At 44.1% G+C, this 27027-nt stretch overlaps 2 protein-coding genes across 3 annotated transcripts; one reads left to right on the top strand and one right to left on the bottom strand.

Annotated features, from left to right (window-relative positions):
- Window positions 1-575: 575 nt before the first annotated feature.
- On the bottom strand, window positions 576-13906 carry zfr2 (zinc finger RNA binding protein 2). Of its 2 annotated transcripts, none has more exons than XM_083671785.1 (19): window positions 13846-13906; window positions 11379-11628; window positions 10960-11074; window positions 10350-10583; window positions 9780-10090; window positions 9239-9427; window positions 8741-8966; window positions 8349-8488; window positions 8048-8167; window positions 7646-7791; window positions 7096-7222; window positions 6564-6829; window positions 6152-6320; window positions 4974-5133; window positions 3483-3571; window positions 3012-3107; window positions 2726-2837; window positions 2005-2102; window positions 576-1756 (listed from the first exon to the last, which is right to left on the bottom strand). In XM_083671785.1, exons 1-19 carry the CDS (start codon window positions 13896-13898, stop codon window positions 1583-1585), a joined length of 3075 nt encoding a protein of 1024 aa, XP_083527911.1. In that variant the 5' UTR covers window positions 13899-13906; the 3' UTR covers window positions 576-1582. The 2 variants fall into 2 exon arrangements, with proteins under 2 accessions (XP_083527911.1, XP_083527912.1); XM_083671786.1 differs by having other exon boundaries at window positions 10350-10580.
- Window positions 13907-16852: 2946 nt separating this feature from the next.
- On the top strand, window positions 16853-22601 carry atcaya (ATCAY kinesin light chain interacting caytaxin a; the record flags this gene model as incomplete). The annotated part of the gene is made up of 9 exons (XM_083671197.1): window positions 16853-16929; window positions 19330-19388; window positions 19742-19993; window positions 20402-20581; window positions 20751-20853; window positions 21116-21247; window positions 21813-21899; window positions 22131-22229; window positions 22562-22601. 9 exons carry the CDS (start codon window positions 16853-16855, stop codon window positions 22599-22601), a joined length of 1029 nt encoding a protein of 342 aa, XP_083527323.1.
- Window positions 22602-27027: the final 4426 nt, after the last annotated feature.

Raw genomic sequence — 27027 nt, 5'->3', positions numbered from 1 at the left:
ATCATACATCATTATGGATATTCAGATCTTTAAAATATTGCATGATTCAGTATCATTTTATTAAAATGTTCCCCTTTCCGAACCTTCAGTCGATAGCTATTAAATCTCTTACAGTATACACAAAAACAATGCAGGCACAAGGAAGAAAGTCCAAGACTTACCTAAACCCTTGATCATGTCAGTAGATACTAGATAGTCCATAATTCTACATTTTTCTCACTCACTCACTTACAACAGTCCAAAAAACAGATTGTGAATAGGCAAAGTTGAAATGATAAAAATATGGCTGCATATAACAACATCATTGTCATTTTATAAGTGCTTCATTCTCTAAGCATGCTAGACTGTGCAACACAAGAGCTTTCCGTAACTCCTCTCTTTGAGACAAAACATGTTATACACTACCCAGTGATTTATTTCCTCAAAAGCTTTAAAAATGTGGTGAAATCAGATAAAGTAGAATTTCACTTCTCAGGTATCTGACAATTTCATGGGCATCTTTTAAAAGCAGTACTTTTCTAGACCACATGGAGAGTGCTTTTCAAAGTGTAACGTTCCCCCCCCCCCCCCCCCCCCCAAGTTTCTTTTCATAGACATCACACCTGATCAATTTGTCATTACCTTTAGGCACAATGAACAGTACGTTTTTGAAACTTTCTTTCTTTGTTTTTGACTTCATACCCTCTCAATAAAATGTCTTCACTCTAGACCGATGAGCAGAAGCCGTCTTTTTCCCCTTTACACATGTCAGTACATGCACCTACGTTAGTAACTCCTACAGAGGAGTATATCACAAACACTTGAACTGGCCTGTGCAGCAGGGATTAAAACCTTCCTTCAATAAGAAAAGCTGACAGGGGAGGAAAAAAAAAAAAAAAGAAAAAGCTGAAAGTGCTTCATTAAAATGTAGGCATCTTTGTCAAGAGTACTTACAGTACCTACTGTAGAAGACAATGGTAAGTAACAGTGGCTGGTACAAGTACTGTCAAATGGGGGGAGGTTTCAGTAGCTTGTGGGCAAATATTCTGGATATGGAATGATGCAATCGTTAGCTCCCTTAAACCTCTGACGTTAAAGCCAATTTTCAGAACACTTGTAAAAGGTAGACGCAACAATATGACATCATCATACACAGTGGAACGACTTCCCCTGACAGACAAACAAACAAACAACAAACATCAAATCTCCATTGTTCCATTGTTGACTCTCTCCCACATGAAAGTACCTCAAGGGAGGGCACATATCGGGAAGAGCCAATGAGGGCAGTCTTTGTAAAACTTTAAGTCTGTTCTCAATTATACTGCGTCTGTCAGTGGTACGTTGCCCAGCTGTGTATGAAGATGTCATATAGCTGCCTCCACCTTGATGTACATTTACAGTACATGACAGTACAGTGTGGGAAAGAGTTACAGTAAAGAATATTCATCTTCCCTCATTCCCTCCTCTCTGTAGAAGAGGCAGAAATGATACAACTATGTCAGTTATTTTCATATAGATGTACAGTATAGATTATTTTTTAAATGATAAATGTAAAGGATGTGTATCAGTATAGACTACAACTACACTCTACTCTGGGGGAAGGTCAAGCGTCCTCTGTTTCCTCCTTCTTGTCCTTCTTTCCCTCCCCCTCTCCTTCCCCTGTGTCGCTCCCATCCCGTCTCCGCTTGCGGTTTCGAGCACTGGCCTTGGATGCTGGCAGGGATTCCATCCCCAGAACCTTGTGGATCTGACGGAACGCGAGCAGCCGCAGGGCATGCTGGGAGCCAAGAAAGGGGTGGGGGGTGGGGGTGGGGGGGGTCAGTGGAATTCAAACCAAAACACATTCACTCAAAATGATTGGTTGGTAGGTAAACACAAATGGATTGTTATCATAGTACTGTAAGTATTATAAGCAGCCGTTAAATTGGGATTCTATAGGTGGTGGAACTGTCCCCTCAAACTTTTAACAGTGTAATAATAACATAACAAATCCCACAATGAGTCTGTGTGCAGTGACCAAAATACCTGTGCGCTGGCAGTAATATCTTCCCTGGCTTGTTTGGTCATGCTCCCTAGAGCATCAGTTTGGTCTTTCTCACAGGGGTCCAGCAGACCAGGCCCATCTAAGTAGAGAGAGGAACACATTTAGATTAGATTGTATTGTCCTCCAAGGACAGACAGTCCATTCAGCTGTTGAGGGTGTCTATGGGGATGAACCTTCTGCTGAATCAGGCTTTCTGACAGAAAAAGCACCGGTACCTGCCACCAGAGGGGGTCTTTTGCAACAGGTCTTTTGAAACAGAGGTGGAGTGGGTGGTCATGGTCTGAGGCTATGATGGTTGTGTTGGGATTGCTTTGTTGTTGAGGTCAGATGTTACTGTTAAGAATGCATTTGAACCCCTCTGGTTGTGCCTTGAGCGTCCTAAAAATGTCTCTGGGTCATGAGTCAGTCCCCAATATGGCCTCCAAAACGGTCTTGTTTCGTCGAAGCCTACACCTACCCTGTGGAAAATGTATTGCCCATCACCCAAAACAACAGATGGTCTGCACCAAGGACAAAGTCGAATAAAACTGTGTGTACTGCTCTGAAAAAGTTAGTTACGCCTTCCGGCTGTGTTTGACTGCCCAAAACTCTTGATCGTCTCCTTTTTCTGGACCCCAACATTACCAAAATAGCAAACCTGCTGTTACAGTTCATATCCACATGGACCTCTTTAGTTAAACAATCTCTCTCTCTCTCTCTCACCTGGCAGCAGTATGCCAGTGGCGATGCACTCTAGGACCCTACGCATGGCCTCTCCTGGGCTGAGGGGCCCTGTGGCACTGCTGATGGCCTTCTCAACCAGCAGCTCCATGGCCTTGGAGGGGAGGGGGGCACAAGATACTTCAGTATACACACAAACACACACACACGCACACACACACACACACACACACACTTGGGTGGATGACTTGAAAAATGTAACCCATTACTATTACACAACATGACAATAAAAGTATTTTTTTTTTAAAATGACTGAGCGGCTCCTCACCCAGCCTGGCATCTTGCCCCAGGTAGGCACACGTTGGCACAGATCCCTCAGTAACCTGATGATGATCACACAGGACTGCAGACCGTTGGCACGCGCCTGAAGACATCGCAAATACGCACACTTGTTACAGTAGTGTGTTACACAAATAGGTTTTATCAACTGCATGTCTCCCGTGACCCTCGGGAAGGTGCGAAGTTTGAGCAGGATTGAGGATCGTCCATTTAGACAAATAAAAACATTTGTGTTCTAATTCTATTCTATTGTTTGTTAGTGGAGTTTGTTCATGAGGATTCCGCATCCCATTCTTTGGGCAAGTAGGCACTCAGGGGTGAGTCTTGTTGTCTAATCCCATTCCATTGTTTGTTAAATGGAGTATGTTTACAAAGACTCCACACCCCATTCCTTAGACAAATAGGTGCTGTACTTTAGGGTGGGCAACTCGGCGTTTGTACCGGTCATTTCTGTGTTTACCTGGAACCATTTGGCATGTCTCAGAGCAGCGAGGTATTCCAGGCACTTCCTCTTGTTCAGAACGTCAGGAGGGTCCTTCTCAGCCACACCTTCAGTAACAGAGAAAATAAAAAATATACAGTATGTTGTTCTCTACGCCTGAATTAGGACTATGATGATATTCTCAACACGTATCCATCCTTTGTCATGTCTGTCGACAGTGGATTCACATAGCAACATTCAAGAACAAACCGTTATGACAAAACCGTTATGACTTCTTGACTATCCAGTGTGTACCACTGCAGTAATTGAAAGCGAAATATATTTACACAGAAAAGGCCTGGGGCTTTCCCATCTTCCAAGAGCTCTGTTACAGGGGAAATACATTGAAAGTATATCACGTTGCCTAGGTCTGCTGATACAGAGGGACACTGATCAACAAACCCAAACAGAATACAATGGAAAATATTTTAGCAAGTTTTCCAAGTAGGACATACAGAAATAGGAAATGCTGATCGGCTCACATTGTAGGTGAAGGAGTGTTTACATCTCACAATGGTTCTGAACGTGGCCTGCACGACAATAGGTATAATTCATTTATCGATTGTTACTTATTCAATTATAGAGACCACTGTGTGGAGATAGAATTACACTCCGACACCTTGTCAGTCAATAATGATAATGCCATTTCAGTTAGCAGGGATGAGAGATGAGGAGGGTCGGGCAAGTTGTAAGACTTTATAGCACTTCTTTATCAACTACTGACCAATCAAATGATGACTAGTAGACATTGATACAGCCTACATTGAGTTCAATGTCAAAAAAAGAACATCTCAAATAATACTGTGAAAGGTTTTAATATTGATCATGTAAGTGTGCACTCATCCCTGGGCATCATCTGAACATTGCTCATTACTTCAATTGTTTCTATGGTTTCACAAGGCCTACAGTGTCTGAGCATATGTCCATCAATACACACACCCTATTGGCACAGAAAGGTCGGAGAGCCCTGCTTTAGATTCCCATGTTGGACCAAAGAAAAGTAAAACCAGGGGGCCTACTGGGACTGCAAAAAATGGGTTTAAATTAAAATAGAAACAAATTAATGGGCTAGTCCAGTGATACACAATCCTGTTCCTGGAGAGCAGCAGTGGGTCCATGTTTTTGTTCCAGCCTAATGCCATCACACCCGATTGAACTAATCAACTGATCATCACAACCTTGATTAGCTGAATCAGGTGTCACTGCTGAATTGGAACAAAAACCTGTTGTACAGTGGCTCTTCAGGACCAGGAGTGAGGATCACTGGGCTAGTCCATTAGTTTTACTTCATTTCGTGGGGGCTAAGGGACAGGAAAAAAACACAAGTATTGTTCTATTTGGATGAAGTCAACTGGGCTTGGTTAAAAGTCCCATTTTGTTTCTTTTTTTTCTCCTTTCAGGGGTTGTTGAGTTAAGACTGGGGGTCAGGTGACACAGTGCATTTGGACTGAAAGCTTTGGCTTCTCTAACCTTTCTCAGCCTGCTCCTCCTTCTCAGGGGCAGAGTCCTCCCTCATCCGCGGCGAGGTGAGAGAGATGGTCACCTGCATTTTGGGCTCCTTGCTCGAAAATATCACGATGGTGGCTTCCTCAGGGTGAGCCTGCACCTCATACTGATCTTCAAAAAATGTCTGCCGGTTAAAAGGACACTGTGGATTACTCACTACAGAGGAGGAGGGGTTGTCTTTTGGACTGGGGGTTGGGGGGGGGGGGGGGGGGGGTAGGGGTGAAATAGCTTTCGGGGGCAATGGGGTAATAATGTCAACTGTCTGTGACCCCACCAGATATTCAAATTATTTCACAATAACTGTATTTCACAGATTACAAAGCCCCCTAGGTAGAATAAGGAGCCAGTGGAGAAGAGCATGGGCATAACCGTTAACAGTTTTACCACTGTTACACATATTCTCAAAAGGAACTAAGTGAGTTTTTAGCAATTGCCCCAGTCTCGCTCTGTAGGGTTCAGGTGTCATAACCAGGCAGCGGATCTAAAGATCAGTCAAAAGCACTTCTGATAAAACACAGGCACAGCAGAGGAAGGAGGAAGGAATTGGAACACCCCACATATAAATCTACATGTTTTATTTGGTGTAAATTCTCTATCCCTTGAATAGCCCTACTGTACCTTGTAGGTTGTGTTTTTACCAAAGGAGAGGAACGGAGTTGTATCTCACCGTCTTAGTGATTAAGATCTCTGAAGTACAGTATCTTTGATCAATTAAATACTCTTCAAATACATCTGAATCTGAATTATTAACACAATCAAAAGGAAAGTTCCCATTTCACTGTTTATTCTGATTTCACACACTTCAACCACCAGGTGCCTCTTGTGATTCAAGTCATCTAGGGTGGTTTTTGACAATGAAAACTACATATTTCCCCATTTTTCAGCATTGCATCTATGTGACAATGTGACATCTTGCCCAACAGATACGATGGGAAAAGGTCTCCTTTTGTTTTGTGTGAACATTAACAGTTCCTCAAAAAGGTTGTGTTTAAAATGTCTGGAGTGGAATCCAACTGCAATTTAAAAATCCCCCACCTCTCTCTCACACACAGTGGATCCCCAAATCAAATGGTACTTACAGAAGCAGTCACAAGGCTGCTTGCATAGTGCTTCCATGACAGAGAAATGAATAGACTTCTTACCGCTAGTTCCTTGGGCAACTCCTTGGCAATGTTCTTGAGCAGAGAGACGGTGGGCTTCTTGGCAGCAAGCAGGATGAGTTCTACGTTCTTATCCCCATGTAACAGCAGCCCCTTGGCCAGGATACCCACCCTCATCACCCCCTTCAACATCCGTGCCTGGGATTCAGCCCTAGGGAAGAGAGAGGGAAGAGAAAGGGGGAGGGAGAGGGAGAGGGAGAGGGAGAGAGAGAGAGGCATCAGGCTTTAGTACTCTTGAATACCACTGATTTGATTCCATGAGAACAAGAGAGAGAAAGATAGACAGAGTGAAAGAGTGAGAGTAAGACAGACAGACAGACAGACAGAGAGAAAAAGAATGAGAGAGAGATAGACAAATAGAGGACAGAGCACAACAGACATGCATACAGCTGACCCTTTCTCCTCTGCCTCATCAGTAGTAGTAGTGGTAGTGGTAGTTGTTGCAGCATCAGCAGTGGCGGCGGCAGCAGCAGCAGCAGCAGCAGCAGCAGCAGCAGCTGGTGTCTCTATCTCCAGTAGTGAGTCCGACACCAGTTTGAGGGCTCTCTCTGAGTGAGAGACTATCCTCTGCACGGCCTGCAGCTCCTCTTCCACGGGGTAGATGGTGGAGTGTTTGGCCATGATGTGGCGGTCGTCAGGAGAGTCTGGACGACGCACAGGCTTAGGGCAGAAGAGCTGAATTAAACCGGGCCCTCTCTGAGAACTAGACAGAGAGAGAGACCTATACATAGATAAAAGAGATGGATTTCTGGTTTCTGGTGTCGAGATGACTTTCAATTTGTTTTTCTTTTCAAGTGATCAGGATCGCTATCAATAAATGGTTGCTTTACTGTTCACGAATGATAACAGGTACATTTAGTACATAACTGTGTATGACCAAAACCTGACGGGGTGCCTGTTTGCAAATGTTAAATGACTCCACTCACCAGTAGGGGGGGCACTGGCATGCCAGGCCGGCTCATGAGTGGAGGGGGGGCCATCCTGCGCCTCTGCTCGCCCCAGTACAGCTGCTCCTCCTCCATTCTCCTCCAGTACATGTCCTCCTCATAGCGCCTGACATAGGAGATATTACACAGCACACTTTTAGGTTGAGGTAGATAAATAAATAAATAGCCAAATGACTGAAACAAACTGACATTTTGCTTCTATGAAGAGATCATGTGAGTGACAGGCATATCAGGGGGGAAAGACGAGGAAAAAGGGAACTGCCATTAAAGGAACACACTCCATTGACGAAGGCATGGGAAGCCCCTTGTGGTGAATCTCCACTGCGTAGGGGCAACTTGAACCTTGCATCTGACTCTGACCTCATCTCCATGTGACAGTTTAGCCCTATGGAGTGGGATGAAGTTGCCACAGACACATCTAACCTAGTCTACAGTCAGCTCGGCGTCTCATCCCTGTGAAGGTCAGGATTTGAGGAGGGCCAGCTGAGTGTGTAGATGAGTGTGTAACCCGAGCCCTGCTGAGTCTGACCTCATCTCCATGTGCCAGCGCTGCTCGTCATCTCTCTGTCTCTTCAGGACAGCCTTCTGTTTCTGTTTCCTTAGTTTGCCCTCCTGCAGCTTCCTGGCTCGGTTACTGGGCTTGATCTCCACCGGCAACTCAGGGTTCACCTTCTTCTACATGACGGGAGGGAGAGTAACAACGTCAAGGAGGAGTTGACTGTGTTATAGGCAGGTGCCTATGAATGTGTTATAGACACATTTCAATGGGTGAGCAAAACAGTGAGCCGGGTCATCGTGCTGCCTTGAGAGAGTCTGCCATCTAGTGGCAATAGTTGAGCAGTGACTATTATTTCTTATGTTGTAATACAGTGGCAGCCAGCTCTAGAAGCATCTTTCCAAAGGCCTAGCTGCATATGATGTATTTTCTTACCTTGTACTGCAGTCGATGCCTTCGTCCCTTCAGGTGCATGTCTTTAGCATTGGGGTCATTGAAGCTGCACTCACAGAGTTTACAGTGGAAACGAATCACCTTCCCATCGTCGTTACGTACCTGAGGAACAACAGGGATACCACCCAAGTAGATTAGAATCTAAGATATTACAGACTGTTGTCTGTTGTTGTTGTTGAAAACATTGAAACAACTGCCCTCTGACACCGGGCTCACATTAGTGAGAGGAGACGTTAACACGACTGAGATGCAACGCCTTCAGTCACAGGAAGTGTCCTCCTACCTCCTCTACATAGTCGTGTCCCACAGGCTGGACGTCCCCCTTCCCACCCGCTCCATCACCATCCTCATCCTCACTGGCTGGCTCGCTCTTGGCCTCCTCCGCCTTGGCTACTGTAACAGGGGGCGTGGCAGGCTTGTTGGCTGAAGGGGAGACGGACCAAACGTCAGTATGAGCAACACGATATAATGTTGTTTGAAACTAAAATGTATAATTACAGGCCAGTGTTCCAGACACAGATTAAGCCTAATACTTCAGTAAAAGGGATCTATTGAGTCCAGGAAATTGCCCAAATCGGTTTGACAGAGCAGAAGTTTCAGAATAGCTTCAACATATACTGTACAATCCAAAAGTTGATCATGCCAAGTAGTGGTTGTTGTTAGGAGAAGATTTACCAACGATGGTTATTTTGGGTGGGACTGGCTTCTTGACGGGTGCTACAGAGGGCTTGACGGCGTTTACAACTGCAGGCTTGGAAGGTGCTACCGGGGCAGTTGGTGTGGTGACGGAGACAGGGGCAGGCTTCCCAGCTGTTGAAGTTGTGTAAACTGGAGCAGAGTTCACTAGAACAGGCTCAGTAGAAGGGATAGGTTTACCAAGCTTTGTATGGAGCTTCACAACCTGTGACATAAAGAAAAAAGAGAAAAAAAAGAGAAAACATCATTTCAAAAGAGAGAACAAATACCACATCACATTTGTGAGGTTAGGGAGGGGTGGAGTGGGGAGGAGGGATATCAAAGAAAACACCAAACACATATGCCCTTCAGGCCTAAGATCCCAAATGAGGCTAATCAGCATGAACAGTTTCTAAGACAGCTGCCTTATGATATCCTCTAACCAGACACCAAGTTGCTTGATTTCATTTGATATGCAGTGAGTGCAGTTGTGCGAACCTTCTGGTGCTTGGCTCCTCTGATGTGAGCAGCGTAGGCGTCTACCCCGGTACAAGAGACGTCACAGAGCTCACAGCGTAGCTGGGTCTGGACCCCCCTCGGCCCGTTACTGCTCCCCGCCTGAATACCAGACTTCAGGGCTGCCTCCTTCTTCTTGTGCTTCTGGCCCTCTAGATGCTCTCGGTACGTCTGTGAAAACAAGGATTTAACCAGGTCAGTGGATAGAATCCAACCAGTGTCTTATATAGTCTCCAACCAGTTCCGAGGGAATGTATCGGCAATTAAACAATGGCTAGATGGTTCTAAACTAGTCCTACAATGTGTACAATCTGAGGCGTTTTACATTTTAATTCAAATTTGCATTCTATTTACAAAGTATAGGTTCATTCTTTTGCCAAATGTCGACCAGTATATCCTCAACTTTTCCTTTCAGGCGTTCTCCAGGGCAACTGACATCAGCCTTCTCTATCAAAGCCAATCAAAGCCCATTAGGTTTCAAGTCGGGGGCCATAGGGAAAAAACTAACAGTGTTGGGTCCTACCTGTGGTCCAGCACAGCTGATCTTGCAGATGTCACAGTAGTGGAGCTGGGGCTGCTTGGGGGGGCCTTTGGGTTTCTGGAGCTTGCTCTGGTGGAACATGGGCTTCTTATAGGCATTGACCGCTGGGGCCGTGACCATGTTGCTGCCCGCGTTACTCCAGGACGAGCTGGTGAGCTGCTTGGGGGGAGGTTGGAGGGGAGGCTGGGGCTGCTGGGGGGGAGGCTGGGGCTGGGGGGGAGGCAGCTGGGCCGGCTGGTAGTAGGATGGTGTGGAGGTGTACCCGCTCGAATCATAGCTGGAGTAGCTGATGCCTGTGGGTGGGGGATGGGAGAGAGATAAGAGAGATGTGAGGGAAAGGGAAGATGGGGGAGAGAGGTGAGAGAAAGAGGGGGGGGGGGGGGGGGGAGAGAGCAGAAGAGGAGATACTGTTAAAACACATATACACTGACAAAATATGCAAGCTGTACTTGAATTACACTAGGGTTGATCCTTAAGGCTAAATGTGGAGTACTGAAAGCTCAGTGGAGGATAAACTCCCTCCCTCCCTCCCTCTCTGTGTCTTAGTCTTACCCGAGTAGGAAGTGGCAGCTGTGGAGTTGAAGGAGGAGCAGGGGGGCGTGTAAGAGGAGATGGAGATGGGGGTGGGGGGCTGCTGGACGCTGGTAGATACCGGGTAGATGTTGTAGCTGGTGGACACAGAGCTGGCAGGGGCCAGGGGCTTTAAGGCTGTGACTTGTCTCTGTGGTGGGGGGGGCTGGCTGTACACGGTGCTGACTGCAGGGCTGTAGCCACTCTTCACACCTACTAGAGAGAGAGAAATAGAGAGAGAGAGAGAGAGAGAGAAATAGAGAGAGAGAGAGAGAAAAAGAGAGAGAGAGAGAGAGACCATCACAGAGACTGCTGGCTGGGGATGCAGGATATCGAATATTCCTTGCGTGGACAATAAAATGTACTACAGCCAAATGATCTGGCACAACTGTCCGTTCCCATGAATAGTGTTAAACAACATTACTGGGATAGTATGGAAACAAGTCAGTAATCTTGGCATTTGGGTGAACTATTCCTTTAAAACCAGTTTACAGTATGAAAAAAGGATCAAACCATTCGGTGGAACTTGTATAATAATAATAATAATAATAATCTCACAATCCTACGTGTGAGAATAAATGTCTAAACGTACCTGTCTGGTAGTAAGCTTCTGTTGGTGTCCGCTGGGCTGGGGCTATGCTGGTCTGGTAGTATTGCTTATTCTCATAACTAGTGACAGCTGGGGGGCGTCCGTAACTGTAGTTATCCTGGAAGGAGGGTTATCAAGAGTAAATGCAAATGATGTAGTATAGCAGCCGCATAGCTGTATAACAGTAATGCAATGCAGCATGAAACTCAAATGCAACAAAGATGCATACACAAGGTAGGAATTGGGCAAAGGTAACCATCTTTATCTTGACAAAAACAGTTTGTTTTGCTATGGTGCAGTATATGACAACCAAAAGCGCTTGCTTTTACATACAGTAGTCAACAGACGAGCATATCATGAGTAGGCTAGTATTCAATGCATGCAATAGGATGCTAGTAAGCAAGAGAGTAAATGGGACTGACCGTTTCTGTGTATACCTGGTACGGCTGTGGGGTGGCTGTGGGCTGGGGCGTGGGGTCCGGCTGCCTGTATCCGTAGTCTGGGGGGGCAGGGTGGGTCTGGTAGGCTGGGTATGGAGCAGAGGCCACAGGTCTGGCTGCCTGGGCGGGGGCAGGAGCGTAGGAAGCTGTCACTGCATGGGCTACGGCAGTAGCAGGCTGGACACTGTAGCTGGCTGTGGTGGGGTGGGAGTAGGCCGGGGGAGGCTGGGTGCTGGAGGGGAGAGAGACAGGACAGAGGGAGAAGTGAGGTACAGGGGAAAAGGAGGATGCTTCAATAAACCAAGTGAAGCTTTGGGTTAGTGGGGAAAAGTAGTGAATTTAGACTATATCCTCGTATATGACTGTTTTCGCATCAAACAACACTAAATCGATTGTGATGCCTTGCCAAACAATGACGCCTACTAAGGAGAACTGCATTTTTTGGCAAGGCAACGGTGTGCCACGGTGCTTGTGGAAACCAAGACATCTTAGCATGTCCTCATATTTTGGATGTATGCCTGGCCTTATTCATTATACCTCAAGGATAACATGCTGCACTGTAAGATATATGCAGCAGAAACTAAACTATGGCTGTGTGGAGAGAGACCTAGGCTTTATCATAAAAGATTAAACATGATTTGCCTAAAGCCCACACTGCCCTTTTTTTTTTCCGTACAGATAGTGCCAGCCTTTATCAAGCTACCAGTACCTTTATACCTAGTTCATCAGAAAACTGAAACCAAGAAAAAAATAAAAACACCATTAAAAACAACAACAACACCAGCAGCAGCACCACCACCACCACCACCGTCTGTTGCAGCCTTGTGCATGTCCCATAAATTACAAGAGCACTGAAATAAGAATGCAATACACTGTGACAATTAGCCTACTGCACAGACCACAGCAGGCTACTCAAAGTTAAAATCTATTTTCTGCAGAATATGCAATACCAAAACGATGACCTTGCGAATGCATGGCCAAATGATTAGTATTCTTCGGGATGCAAATGGACAGCAGTCACAGCATCAGGAATACAAAAACCATCTGTGTCAGCATCTCTGTCTGGAATTACAAAGCCCTTGTGTCAGAAGGGACAAGGACAGCTGGGCTACAATTTAAGGTCAAACAGAGAAGACAAGCATAAAAAATAAACCTGGACAATAGTGTACATCACTCACTATGTACGACACTGGTTATGAGTTACGGTTAGAATAGAATCTGAGAATCATCAAAGAATCTGATTGATGAAACCACATAGTAGTAGTCCTTGGTTTCCTGATGGAGTGACTTATCTATTTCAGCCATGAAGTGACACTCCTTCAGTGATAACTCCACAGTGACACATGAGTACAAGCTATGAAATGTCAAAATAACCGTAGCTGAAATGGTCTCTGTCTTGTTAGTCTCAAGTTGCCAAACGTCCAAGTGAGAAGAAAGACAGGGTGAGAAGAAAGGCCGGGAGCTCAGGCTACTGTCTTGTATATTCAGGAGAGTTGAGTGAGTGGCAGCTATCAGTCGGCCAATCCCATAAAAGCCCAGTGCTTAGACAGACTGTATCATGGTAACATCATTGTGATCATCTGCATCATCAGCTTTGCCATTGCTACATCCGATTTACTTATTGTAAGTCGCTTTGGATAATAGCGTCTGCTAAATGACTTAAATGTGAAATGTACATTTATCTGGTGCTGTGAATCCACATAGACATTCACAACTGTCAAAACATAGCTGTCAAATCGCTCAACCTATGTATGTGCTAGTGGGCAGATGTAATGTGCTTGTGTCTAGTAGTCGATGCTTAAAATGTTGTCGTGATAATGATAACTTAATCTTGTTTTATGCAAACATGTATTTGATATGCGGCAGTTGATTTGTCAAATACTAGCCGGTTTGATGTAATCAGACAGCGTCACTGTCAAGTTCATTTGACATTCTACCTGGATGAGTGACACCGCTAAAGGTTCTGACACGGCAACCAACAACCACAGGAGACATAAAGCTTTAACTGTATCGAACTGGAAAAGAAGCGGCTCCGATCGCAAAGCGGACAACGAAGTTACCACAAATTCGTTTTGATCAAAATATGTGACAGCAGCAGCAGGCTCGAGACAGTCTGCATAAGGAACTCCTTTTTTTGCTAAATCGAGCGTTCTCTGTCTTCGAGGTTCAGCTGGCTATCTTGCAACATAAAAAGCCACCTAATCATGCGTTCCTCCTAATGTGACAGTTTTATAGGGTTTAATTCTACACCAAGTACGAAGTAAATGCTAGCCGGGCAAGACTCCGGCTGGCTACCTAGCCTAACTAGCTTATCCTGAGCACTATCGGGGCCCTCTAACCATATCGCACCAGCAAGGTGGTTGGATGATGTACACTCGTTGCATAACTACATCGAGCATTGATTTCAAATAAGTGCATGTTGACCAATACCCGGTATCAGTTGCATTACCTGTACTGCGGACCGGCTCCATGCGTGAACCCATAATAATTGCTTGCAGCCATCTTGCCATCTACTGTACAGGCAAGACCGATCCGCTAGCTGTCACGTGTCCGTCATCTAGCATTCGCGCGCACGCTTCGATATTTAACTCTCCAGGCGCCGATACAGTGTGTTTCGTTGAACAGACCAATGTTGCCCTGTCGGAAATTATACACAAGTATACTTTTTTTGTTGTTAAATGCCACTGTAAATGTAACAGCGTGAAAATCAGAGTGTAATTGTATCATCTTCTCAATTCAATTGTACAGTTATAGTCATTATGCAAATGTGGTCCACTCCTCGTCAGAAATGCATTGGGGGTTAGCATGAAGAGGATATTGGACAAAGAAATTACATGAAGTGTTATGCAGGTACAATTATAAAACATCAGTTAGGCTCTACCTGCCACCAATCTTAATGCATCGGAACAAGTGGCGTGTATCATCAGATAAGTGTCACAATAAAAGATCTTCTGGTGTATCCCACCGCTGGCCGCCTGCCACCAGCCAGAATGTGCAAGAAGCAAGCAAGAATGCTTGATGGCGGGGAAGTCCTGCAGGCTGCAGCTGGGCAGAAAAGGGGGAGAAAAGGAGGGGATGATGGAGGGGTGGAGCATAATGTGTGGTGAGAAATGGATGAGAGGGATATGATTGGAGGGGAACTGAAGTAAGACTGAATGGGTAAGTCACTGTGTGTGTGTGTGTGTGTGTGTGTGTGTGTGTGTGTGTGTGTGTGTGTAGAGTAGGGTAGGGGAGGGGGAGATGTGTGAGAGTAAAAGATAGAAAGAGGGAGAGAGAGAGAGAGATGTTGTTGCCAGGGAACAGTGGGCAAAGAGGACCATTCACACCACACAGACAGCAGCTTATGGAGTAAAGACACAAAGGGAGAGATGGTTATTTACATGATGTTTAAAGGATAAACAGGCAGACAGGACAAATAAGGGAATTCCTGTCTACTGTTGATGACCTGCCTGGGATGCTGATAAAGGAACAAGCCTGAATATGCTGAAAGGGTAGTAGAACCACACAGTGTTGAACAGACTGTGTACTGTATGAAGAGGAATTGGAGCTGATGCCCTGGCTATTATGGGGTGGTAGAAAGAGAGATTCTCAAAAACAGGATTTAGTATCTAGATATGTCAACATGCAGAGTAGGCAAGCAGAAAGAGTCATCTTGATACCAGCCCAGATGAATTCCAATTAAAGGGTTGTTTAGGGGGACTCTCGCACCATCTCCTTCCCCGACGAAGGTGGAGGGGTGGGGGCCAGGGGGGGTTAACAGAACAGAGCTGCCCCCTGTCTTCAGACACCTGCTGCTGCTGCCTCTGGTTGACATTGGAAACACGGAGAGAGAGAGACAGAGAGAGAAAGGGGGAGGCTCGTCCCATGCATCACCTTTGACTCTGGTCTGAAGGATTATAATTTGTGCTTGTCCAATCTTTGCATCAGCGAGTAAGGAGGGAGGACGCCCGGGGAAGGACGGACGGAAGAGATTCAAGGGATCTCTTACTGCCCACGTGAGTGACGGTCTCAGACCAGACACCGTTGCATTCTTATTCTTTTCACTGTGTGTGTGTGTGTGTGTGTGTGTGTGTGTGTGTGTGTGTGTGTGTGTGTGTGTGTACCCATACCCAATATGTGTAGTATTCAATCAATATTCAGGATTAGATTACAATGGTTGTGCCTTTCCATTGTATTGTGTGGTGATGGTCTGCCTCACATACAGATGTGATGGTGTCATACCTTCTAATGTACCCCTATGCCTTGTATCATTCTGACATCTTCTCGGTGCAGATGCATTTCGGTGCATCTGTTTCTAAAAATACATCCCATCTCTGACCCGGGGAACCTAAACCACTCAGTAGACCGCAAGCTTTCTTGATTTTTCCACATGAATGAGGAGGTACGGTGAGAGGAGGACTTCAGTTCAATGAGTTGAATTCAGATGTTGTGAGGCAGAATATACTGAGTCTGAGTTGTTGCTATATAAGAGTATGAGCATAATCATCCTCATGCTTAGTCGAGTGGGTGATGGTAATTATGCTTCTGTTGTATCTGCAGTCCATAGAGGGCCAACTGTCCATGTGCAGTTCATAGTACAGAAATATCTACTGTTTTATTGACAACTTAAACCATATGACAAATACATCAATAAACTGACTATAGTATGGATTTGGTTTACATACAGTTGCGTCGCAGTACAATCACAGATTATAGATCACAGCACATAGCCAATAGAACGCAGCCAGTGGAGTCAGTATCATCGGTCTGAAACATGGTCTCTTTAAGTGCCGGTAAAAAAGAGGATCGGCCTGAATGTGAGCACATCAGAAAGGTGACAACTGACCCGAGGATTAGAGTCTGATGAGGAGGGATTAAGAACTGGTTTCTCCTAGACCTTGAATTCCCTCCAGGAAATATCCTCCATCGAGGTTGACTTTGAGGGAAGCTGAAAGGGGACCTGAGTCACATGGCACTCACATGGCACCCATGTGGATTGAGAGCCTTGTGACCTGGATTCAGGCTCTCTATGTCAAATGATGAAACACATTAATGAAATAGAAATATAATAGAATGAAATAAAACACTCACAATGACAGTGACTTTTTCACTCCATGCCATTGTTCTCTTGCATAATTATAATGCTCTTACATTTTTCATCTAATCCTTATTGTCCAGGTTGGTCTTATTGAGATGATATCTCTTTTGCAGGAGAGACCTACACATCTGTGTTATGACTATGTAATTGACCTTCTGACTTTTACCAAATGGGATTTCTTTGCCATTTTGGTGTCATTTATCAGACCTTTATGGAGAGTTTTGCTTTGATCCATCGAATCATGTTTATTCTGTATGAATTTTGCCGTCTGCCCATCATTCAGAATGAACAGTCCGCTTGGTTGTTTTGAGAAAGGAGATTACTATGATTAAAATGTGTTATTCTTTGTGCCCAAGCCCCCTCCCCTGCCCTCCATGGGATGGGCACCACAGAGGCGACACTACGAATGGACAACATGGAAGTCAAAGATGAGTGGCAGGATGAAGACTTTCCCAGGTCAGAGTCCCTTTATCTTCATCGTCTCTCTGTCCTTTATGGTAATCCTTCATCATTATCTGGTCCTCTGTGGTCATCTGTGGCTCAGTTGGTAGAGCATGGCGCTAACAACGCTTAGATTATGGGTTCAATTCCTGCTGGGACCATATATACTGAAAAATGTATGCAATGTAAGTCGCTTTGGATAAAAGCGTCAGCTAAATGGCATATATTATTATATTATCTTCCCCATGCCAACCTAAAAGAGACATTCATATTCCCCTTCAAACTTCCAATACGTGCCCACACCATTAGAGTGTGTTGATAGAGGAGATCTGTCCTACCCATACAACCAGATAGTTAACAGCCTCCTTCTCAGGTTGAAATCTGACCAGTTTTAATAACTGGCCTTTGAAGAAGTATGAGGGATCAGTGGTACAGTACTTATTACTAGCCAACGATGGTTGGTGTTTAGGTGTTGGTTGTACTCAACCAAACGTGTGTTTGTCTCAAGCATAATGAGCAAATAGCCTTTCCCAGTGGAATAGTCTCAGGTGGCCTAAATCGGACCTGGGGAATTCCTATTGTATTCACATTAACCTGTAATATAGAGTGCAGCTATCAAGTGGAGCAAACGTTCAGAGACATTTAATCGGTAATGTTTTTTTAATGAAAGGGATAATGGCCTCCATGGCAAATGGCCTTAAGAATTACCAAAAGGTCTTGATTTAAGGGTGATATTTCTCTGAATTTTTACTATGAGATGAGATGGAAATGAGATCATTGATCTGTAGGAAATGTTTGGAGGGATTGATAAACAGAGAGAGAAAAAGAGAGATAAAGATGGAGAGAGAGTAAGAGAGAGAAAGAGAGAAAGAAAGAGAGAAAGAAAAGAGAGGGAGAGTAGACACAATGTTAGAGAGAGACGTGTGAGAGATGACAGACACAGAGAGAAGGGCTAGAGAAGGAGGGAGGGAGAGAGAGAGAGAGAGGGAGAGAGAGAGAGAGATCTCTGACGTCAGAGGCTGCTTCTCTCTCTCTCTGTCTGAGGGAGGCAGGCACTGGGAGCAGGTGCAGCTCTCTCCATATATGGTTATGGTACACGTCATGTGACGCAGCCACCAGTCAACAACACAGCATCACCAAGAAAATGGTGGCAGGTCAGGCTTAGAGGGAGAGGAGCTGAGAAGCAGCATATGTATCACTAGGCTAGACTCTGACAGATAATGTGCACGAGGCTCCATATCATCAGCTGAGAAAAGAGGAATGCATATGATTATAGGATCCAGGGGTGTGAAGTCAAACAATTACTAGCATCGTCTTTGAATTCATCCTCCTCCTTTTTCCATAAGGTAAGCATTAGCTCTCGAATGATTAGATATTTTAACCCTCGTCATCATAACAAGAATATGTCATGGCTGTTTGACATGACAAAAGGATAGTCATACCCTTTGAAAGGAAAGGCATCCTATTTCCTTTATTCTTTATGGGTGTCATTGTAATGACGATGGTTTATTGAACAATGGCAGCTTCCCAGCAGTGATAGCAGTAGGATTCAGATTCCCTGAAGAACGAATGGATCGTTCATCACTGCCCCTTGCTGTGCACTGGTGTCATTTGTTATGACCTGTGCTGTTGAACCAGGAAGCCTGGGTTATAGACTCTCCTCCCCTGGAAGGAAGGATGGAAGGATGGAAGGATGGAAGGATGAAAGGAAGGCTTAGGCAGGGATGCTCAGTTGTGTTGTGTGCGTTGTTTCCCCCCGTGCCTCTTGGTTTTTGGCTGTTGTTCATATCCCCTCCTCCCTCCATCCCCTCTTTTCCTCACCTCCCAGCATGATCTCCTGTGTCCTCCTCCTCCTTCTCCTCCTTCCTGCTTGTTACACGTTACAAGGTGGCAGAAGAAATTACACCCTGCATAAAGGGAGTATTCACTACCGTGTCTCCACTTTCCTATACAGCAGAAGGAGGGTCTGTGTGATGCCCCTAGCTCTGCCATCCTCTCCACAGCCTCTTCACACTATGGCAGCTCTATAATCTAAAGAGCTCCCCGGAGAGATGCTAATTGCTATCCATCCTTCTCTCTCTGCTCTCTTTGTCATGTGGAACCAGCTCGGTGACAACCCCACTGCCTTGACGGGTGGCATGTGTTAATTTTGTACTGGCTCAGAGTGATGAGATAATAATGTGTTGTTCCAATACTGACTGTTATTTGGTGAAGATTGGGATTTATTTGGTTGGATTCCCAGGCACAGATTAAGCATGGGACTACTCCTGGACTAGATATTGGTTTGTAATCTAGGACTATTTTTTAATCTGGGGAAACTAATCCAAAGTGTAATGGTTTACTATCTTGTCACTACCCTGTCATGCTATTGTATAGGGGCCCTCACAGATACAGTATGTTTACCATTGTTTTCAGACCACTACCAGAGGACGGAGACATGGAGTCTTCCTGTGGTCTCACTGATGACAGAGCCTGTGAGTATATGTATACCATAGGAAATACATATATACACACATAGTTTATACACACATATAGTATATAGCAATGCAATACTAACAGATATACAGTTTAGCACATGTATCTCCATGGTATGTGTATATGGAAATCCCCGTTCTCCTCAAGTCCTGTGTCTGTTAAATGTGTTGGGTATGTGAACACTGTCTAGCCTGTTTCCCCAGATCTGTTTGTGCTGTGTAGCCAACTCCTTCTGCCTCTCGCTGTCATGCCAAATGACAGTAGGAGATAACCTTGCTGCTCAAGCAGATCTGGGGTGACCAGGCTAGTGAACACCACATGTGACTAACGTGTCTCCCCTCCTCTGGTGCAGCTCCACCCAATTCCCTGAATGTGAGCCCCGGTGGAGGTGGAGGGAGCGGAGGAAGCTCCACCCACCGGAAGAGGCGTACACTAATTGCCCCGGAGATGAACCTGTCCCTGGACCACAGCGAGGGTTCTCTGCTGTCAGACGACTTTCTGGATACACCTGATGACCTGGACATCAACGTGGACGACATCGAGACCCCCGACGAGACAGATTCTCTGGAGTTCATCACCAATGGCAACGACCTGGAGTGGGAAGGTCAGCAGGAGTATACACACACAGACACACACAGACACACACAGACACACACACACACACACACACACACACACACACACACACACACACACACACACACACACACACACACACACACTGTGGAGGGATGTTGCAGCTACAGGTAGGCGCTGATCCATAATCAGCTTACCCTTAGCAAATATTATATTTTTAACTATAGAGGGGAAAAATGAAAAACGGACTCAAGATCAGCACCTAGATCTAGGCCTACTCCTTATGGCTCACTGATACATTAGGTTTCAGCCAGCACCAGTGTTTGATTTCAAAATGATGAGGAGGCTTAACTTTGTGTGATGGCAGTGAAACACAGCATACAGTAGTAACATATTAAGTTAAAAAAACACCACAAAATCTGTATTTTCTGTTCAGACGACACGCCGGTGGCCTCAGCCAAAGCGGGGCCAGGTGACGGCTCAGGAGAGGGAGAGGACGGAGGGGAGGGGACAGGCGGTAACGGACGCCTGTGGAGAACGGTGATCATCGGGGAGCAAGAGCACCGCATCGACATGCAGGTCATCAGACCGTACCTCCGCGTCATCACCCACGGGGGTCAGTATCCAGACAATGGTGTCCTGTGTAGTGACTGTACTTTAGGGGTTTATATTTATATTACTGCACTGTACATCATTGATTTAGGGCAGTGGTCACCCACACTGAGGCTTTTTCAGGATGTGGCAAAGGTTTGAGGGGTTTTCATTCTCTCCTCTCTCCCCCGCAGGTTACTTTGGCGAAGGTCTGAATGCCATCATAGTGTTCTCGGCCTGCTACCTGCCTGACAGCAGCTGTGCAGACTACCACTACATCATGGAGAACCTCTTCCTGTTAGTAGCCATGCTCGGCTCGTAGTCCAGATGCTTATTAGAGACCAAAGCAGGAAATGAATCAATTGTAGATAGCAACTTTCTGCATTGCAGATTCAAGTCAGAACGTCACTATAACGGTGTGGTGTTTGAAACTAGGGTTTCATGTACAGTACATTATGTGCTATCATTAAAGATATGTATCAAAAATAATCATTACTAAGTTTAGAAAGACCCTCTCCCTACCATTCCTCTCTCTGACACACATCCTCGCCTGTCTCAGGTATGTGGTCAGTAGTCTGGAGATGCTGGTGGCTGAAGACTATCTGATCATCTACATGAACGGAGCCACACCGCGGGGCAAGATGCCCGGCATAGGATGGCTGAAGAAGTGCTACCAGATGATTGACAGGAGGTAAGGCTTCAATTCAATTCAATTAAAGCTTTATTGTCCCAGTTGGGAAATTCATTATGCACCCAAGTATTTACAGAAGGTACAACTTATACAGTATATACCACATGTCCACACTTGATAATGACAGACAGAGGTTTGAAAATTGATGTGTACATAATCAGGATATTTATTTATATCTCTCAAACTGCTGCAGAGTAGACGGCGAGGCTAATGTGATTGTTTATACTGTGGGCACTCAAGACATGCATGACGCAAATGTTGACTGGCTTTTAGCAACAGTGAATGGAAAGTAATTGACTTGTCACTGCTATTTACTGTCAAAGACAAATGGGGATTCAGATATTGCAAAAAAAAAATCTGGAATATCTTTCTATTACATGATTTACTCACAGCATATAAGCTTTAACAACAACGAACTGTAACTCTCAACTTTAAGTTAAACATTTAATATCATGTTTGTTACAAAGTCAAGATTTGGTTTAAACCTCAACCATTTGTCTATGCCTCATTTCTTTTTTCTATTAATCTGCACACTGATGTCCCCAATGTCTTATTGTGGTTGCAGGCTGAGGAAGAACCTGAAGTCTCTGGTCATCGCCCACCCCACCTGGTTCATCAGAACAGTCCTGGCCATCTCCAGACCCTTTATCAGGTGGCCACATAGACACAAACCACTACTATATAATAACAATAGTCTTAAAGTGCTTTCCAGTGTAACTGATGTTGTACCTTATCTCAGTCTTCTCCTGCTTATCTCTCCAGACACAGACCATATAACACCTTGTATAACACACATACAGTATAACCTACCAATAAGACAGACAATTGTAAATATAACACCTAGAATTGACTGTGTTTTTTGCTTTCCTGTTGTCATTTGCAGTGTGAAGTTTATGAATAAGATCCAGTATGTCCACAGTCTGGATGAGCTGGCCGAGATAGTACCCATGGAGCATGTGCAGGTGCCCGAGTGTGTGGTGCAGTAAGTACTTCTCACCACTAGAAGAGCAACCGAGTTGAAGAACTGATTCCCAACAACATCATTCACATTAACTTGCACAAACTGCATTAGTCACACTTGCAAAGTAATGAATTATGTAAACTTCCAAGCTCATAAATCTTGCCCCAGTGAATAGGTTTTGATGCTTTGAGGAGATTCTGAGCAGCAGTAGAAGTCAAGGAAGAAACCATTTGAATATCAAAGGTTTTCAAAGGGGAATTGATATGATAATGTTGTTGGCAATGGTATACTAATCATATCTCCTTGAAAAGGACTTGGATAAGAATAAGGATTCTTCTATCTTTTTTTTATAGATTTGAGGAGGAGAGGATTAAAGCTCAGAGAGAGAGGTAAAAAAAATCACAATTGCGCTTTCATTTTTGAGAATTAATCATAAAATGAATCCTCTTACATTTCATACTTGTTCAAGATGAGATACTTTTGGTTCATAAGTAGAAAAAGACAGTCAGTCCCTAACTCTAGAGACAAACTTCACTGTACAGTACATGCAGACATTTAAATAATTCATTGATTGTTCATCCAAAACTCTCCCCCTCTTCTCTGTGTGCAGGATGGAGCAGGAGCAGAGACATCAGGAGCAGAATCAGCGGCAGCAGCAGCCAAAACCACAGGAGCCAGCCAAGGCAGAGAGGTACAGCAGGGATCCATCCTGTATAAGCTTTATTCCAAATGGGTCCTGAGACCCTGGGCACTGAAACGATTGGATAGGTCAATGTAAAATGGAATTATGTCCACCTAGCCTATCAGAGGGCAAGGTGAAGGAATTTCCATATTTCTTTTTACATAGGTGATGGGTAAAGAATGGGGACACTTATGGAGAACCTGATTATTCATACTCATCTCTTTTGCAGGCCCAAATCAATGATTGCAGAGCAAGGAATGTGAAACAGGCCTGTTTTTCCTGATCCATTTGAAGGTAAAGAAACAAACCCATTTTTGCTTTTCTCATATTGACCACAGGGTGGCACTATACGCTTGAAACCAATGGGAAACCTCCCCATATTCGCCTGCAAAAGCTATGAACACAGTCTCGTAACCCAGAATCTTATCCCTAAATTGAAATTCTGGGGGCGTAGGAAGTAATCACTGGGGACGAGAAGTTGGTGAATTAGTGAGACTACCAGAAAAATAAAACACAGATGTTTAACCACTACCATTTAGAAGTCCTGTTACATAATCTCTGCTCAGCCCTTGGAGAATCAGAGCCTGCCAATCCACAGTGTTATTACAGAGGTGTCTTAAGTGCAGCCAAACTAATGACGTGTAGGAGGTATGGAGGTGTGTGTGACAGGTGTGTGTCTGTCCCACTGTATCATCAGGGGAGTTGCAGAGGTCAGGGGGGGTCAAGCACGCAAACTGTTGCCATCCTTATTTTTCAATAAGGCAGGCTTAGAATAAACTGATCATTTTTTTGGTTGAAGATATGTATACATTTCTGACTTTCAACCCAGTCAAAGATGTTTTTAATCTAATTTTCAATAATTTCCAAACCCCTACAGCAGCTACACATTAACAATATTTTGTCTCTTTTTTTTTCCTCTGTGCAGTGGTTGAAGGAAGTTTGGAGCATGAAAACAATGTTTTATAAGAAGCAAGATGATGGCCAACATGTCTATAAGAATACTTCCTCATTTATCAATATCCAGCTGAAGAAAAGTTTTTTGTTTTTTTTCAACCCAATTGACCCCAGCCCCTCTGTGCCCCCCAGCGCCCCATTTAAATTGCCTCCACTTCAAGCCCCCTCCCCTAACGGTCTTATGTTGCACTAGTGGGCATTCCAGGGCAAGGAAGGCACAGTCCTCACTGGAACACCAGAACTGTCTGTTAATTAGAAACTGTACTAACTTACTTACTTTACTTTGAAACACTACCCCCAGTCCCACCATCTGTGTATCTATTTGAAATAGAGATATAGTATAGTATATACAAATACCAGTGTGACAGGCTGAGTAGTTTGTATAAGTAAAGATGTAATGTAAGACAAACTGACATGAATGTTGTGGGGTATCCTCCACTGAAGGACTGAAGGGGCAGATGTGGTGGAAGCTGTCATTGGCAGGTAATCAGACCTGGTGTAGTTGTATGTGTTTGAGGCTCTCAGAGGGGACATGGTACAGTATGAATACAGACATTAGTGGGTGGTGGTGTCCTTTCCTACCAGCTCTGGTGTCAGCTGAGTGGAAGATATTAGCTTCAAGTAGGGTGAAGTTGTCCCTTAAAACAGATCTAGGATCAGGATTTGCGTTTCCTCCCCCAAATGGTTCAGGTTAGGATTCGGGGAGGGTAAGTGAATCGTTTCCCAGTGACTAAGAGCAACTTCACAGTGTAAAGTAGTTATGAGGTACAGTGGAACCGAGCCATATAAACAGTATACTATGTTCTGTACAGTATGTATGGCTCTGGAAGGGGTTTGAGAGATTTAGAAAAGCCAACCTGGAACTCATCAGCATCAATGTGTTGTGATGACATCATAAACAACAGCACCTCAGGGCTGTGAGCTTGATGGTCCCCATGCATTTTTCTTACCCATTCTCACTGCTTTACTGTGCCCCTTCAAATGTAGACTAAAACGCTGGGCCAAACATCAGGAGCCTTCACTTGCGCTTCATTTTTGCCTCAAAACATCTCTGTCAGAACAGGCCTTATTTTAGTTGCTATGCTGCATGAGAGTCGTAGAAACATTTTTGATACAGTCCAGTACCATACACCAAAAGTCATTTAGGAATCATTCGATGTAGTGCTTTGATCCCTTACTATGTCAGTGTCCAGCCACCCCATGTACAATACCTTCATTCATTCTGATGTGCCTGTAAGGGACTTGCTGGTTTTGACAGTTTTGTCAAGAGGAATTAGCCGAGACTATTTCAGCTAGATAGATAAAAATGTAGCGCAAACTTAATGTTGTGATTTGATTGATCAAGACTTTACACATTTCAGATCGTGAAATGCTATCATTTTTGGATCATGCTTTGTTGTTGGACTCTGGCACAGTCAAAGCATGTCAACATGTTGTCAGCATGTGTGTACAGTACCTTTAAAATGTCCCATTGAATTATGGATCAGTCATATTACTGGTCAATTATTTTTGTCCTAAGTCTTCTTCACCTACTGGATGGTGGCAGGAGAGGAGGTAGGGTTAGAATTTTTATTTTTGTAAGAATTACATACATGTATTGCCAGTGTATTGTATGTATTGTTTTGCACTATTGAATTTACTTGTCAAATGATTGTTATTAGATAGTAAGCAATGAATTTATCTTTGTATATTTGGGGGCAGATTGCCTTCCTAATATGTCACAGATGGATCCTCTTATTACTTATTTAATGAGTTATAATGACTATGAACAATGTCATCCATTGTTGGTTACATGTCAGTAGGTCAATCACATCTGTAGCAAGTATGATTTACAGAAGTGCTTACATTACTAGTGCCATCAAACTTTGAACGCTGCCTTGAGAAATAAGATAATAATGATAAAAGTAACTTTTAATGAATGGAGTATTGTACAAACAACTATAGTCAAGAGGTTAAAGAACTTCAAAGGATAGAGAAAGAAATTCAGGCTTCAGAAATGCTCACTAAATGTTTACCCATCTTAGTATTTGTGTAAGGTCATACACTGTATGCATTTGCCTTTCATTGTTGGTGTCAGAAGATGAATATGGCACAGGTGCAGGTCCTCTGCAGTCTCTTAATTCTACCAGAGAGAAAGTCTGTCCTCTTAACATTCAGTTGACGACTGAAACTTTTTCTTGTCATTGCCATAAGGCCACCTATAAGGTTCAGTTTTGAAGGAAATTATTGATGTAAATTAAAGTTATTATCTTGTTTCAGGAAATATCCTCTTTCTGGTGTTTGAACAATGTGATGAAATCCTTGAGTGTCCATAATGGCTTTCAATCATGTTTTTGTTGTCTCTCAGTCAATAAAAGCACAATATTTGCATTATTCTATTGTAAGATCTGAGAGAGATCAGTTGGCATTTGTCTATGGGAATATATGTAGCTTATTTTTCAAAAATGTTTGCTCATATTCAAAGTTCAAAATAGGGAAAGTTACCTATATAGTTTTGATTTCCTTTAGATTGTGATGGTAGATTCTGCCATGTAAATATGAAAAATAAACAATTACACCCAGCAATCTCAGTCTGTTGCCTGTGTTCACATTCATTTTTGAGCATCATAGCTCATGTAAAAGACATCTCTTTTAGGCATAATCCATTTCGTGTATGGAAATTCAAATGAACAAATACTGTAATCGCTTGTCCTTCAGTCAAAATTCATGGATTCAAGTGTCAAGAAGAATTGACTTGCCTAACCAGATTGTCCAGGTGTTCACACTGAATTGAAGTGGAGCTGGAATTCCCTAACAGGTGTTTGATGTGGTTCAAAGGAAGTTGCCCCTAGGCACTGATCTTGGATCAGTTTTTTTGAGTTTGACAAGCAGATCCTAGATCAGTCCTTAGGGGCAACTCCATCCTGGGGGGTTCAAAGGATGCTATTAATAATGTCAGTCATGACACCCCTATGACTGTTCTGACACCTTAAGTCACATGAGCCATCTGTCCCTGACAGTCTCGTCAGCTGTATTAAAGACAGAACTGGTCAGTCATAAACACAGGTCTAAATTAAGAATAGCCTTCATAAACACTGGAGGAAATGAGATAGGTCAATGGCTTGACTCACAAACCAATGGCAGTCTCTTTATATATGACGTGCATTAAAGAATACCTTTACTGAGTGGTAATGGGGAAGTGAT

The sequence above is a fragment of the Argentina silus genome (genome assembly GCF_951799395.1).
Source record: "Argentina silus genome assembly, chromosome: 6".
In the NCBI taxonomy this organism is placed as follows: Eukaryota; Metazoa; Chordata; class Actinopteri; order Argentiniformes; family Argentinidae; genus Argentina; species Argentina silus.
This window is presented reverse-complemented; position numbering and strand designations above follow the sequence as displayed.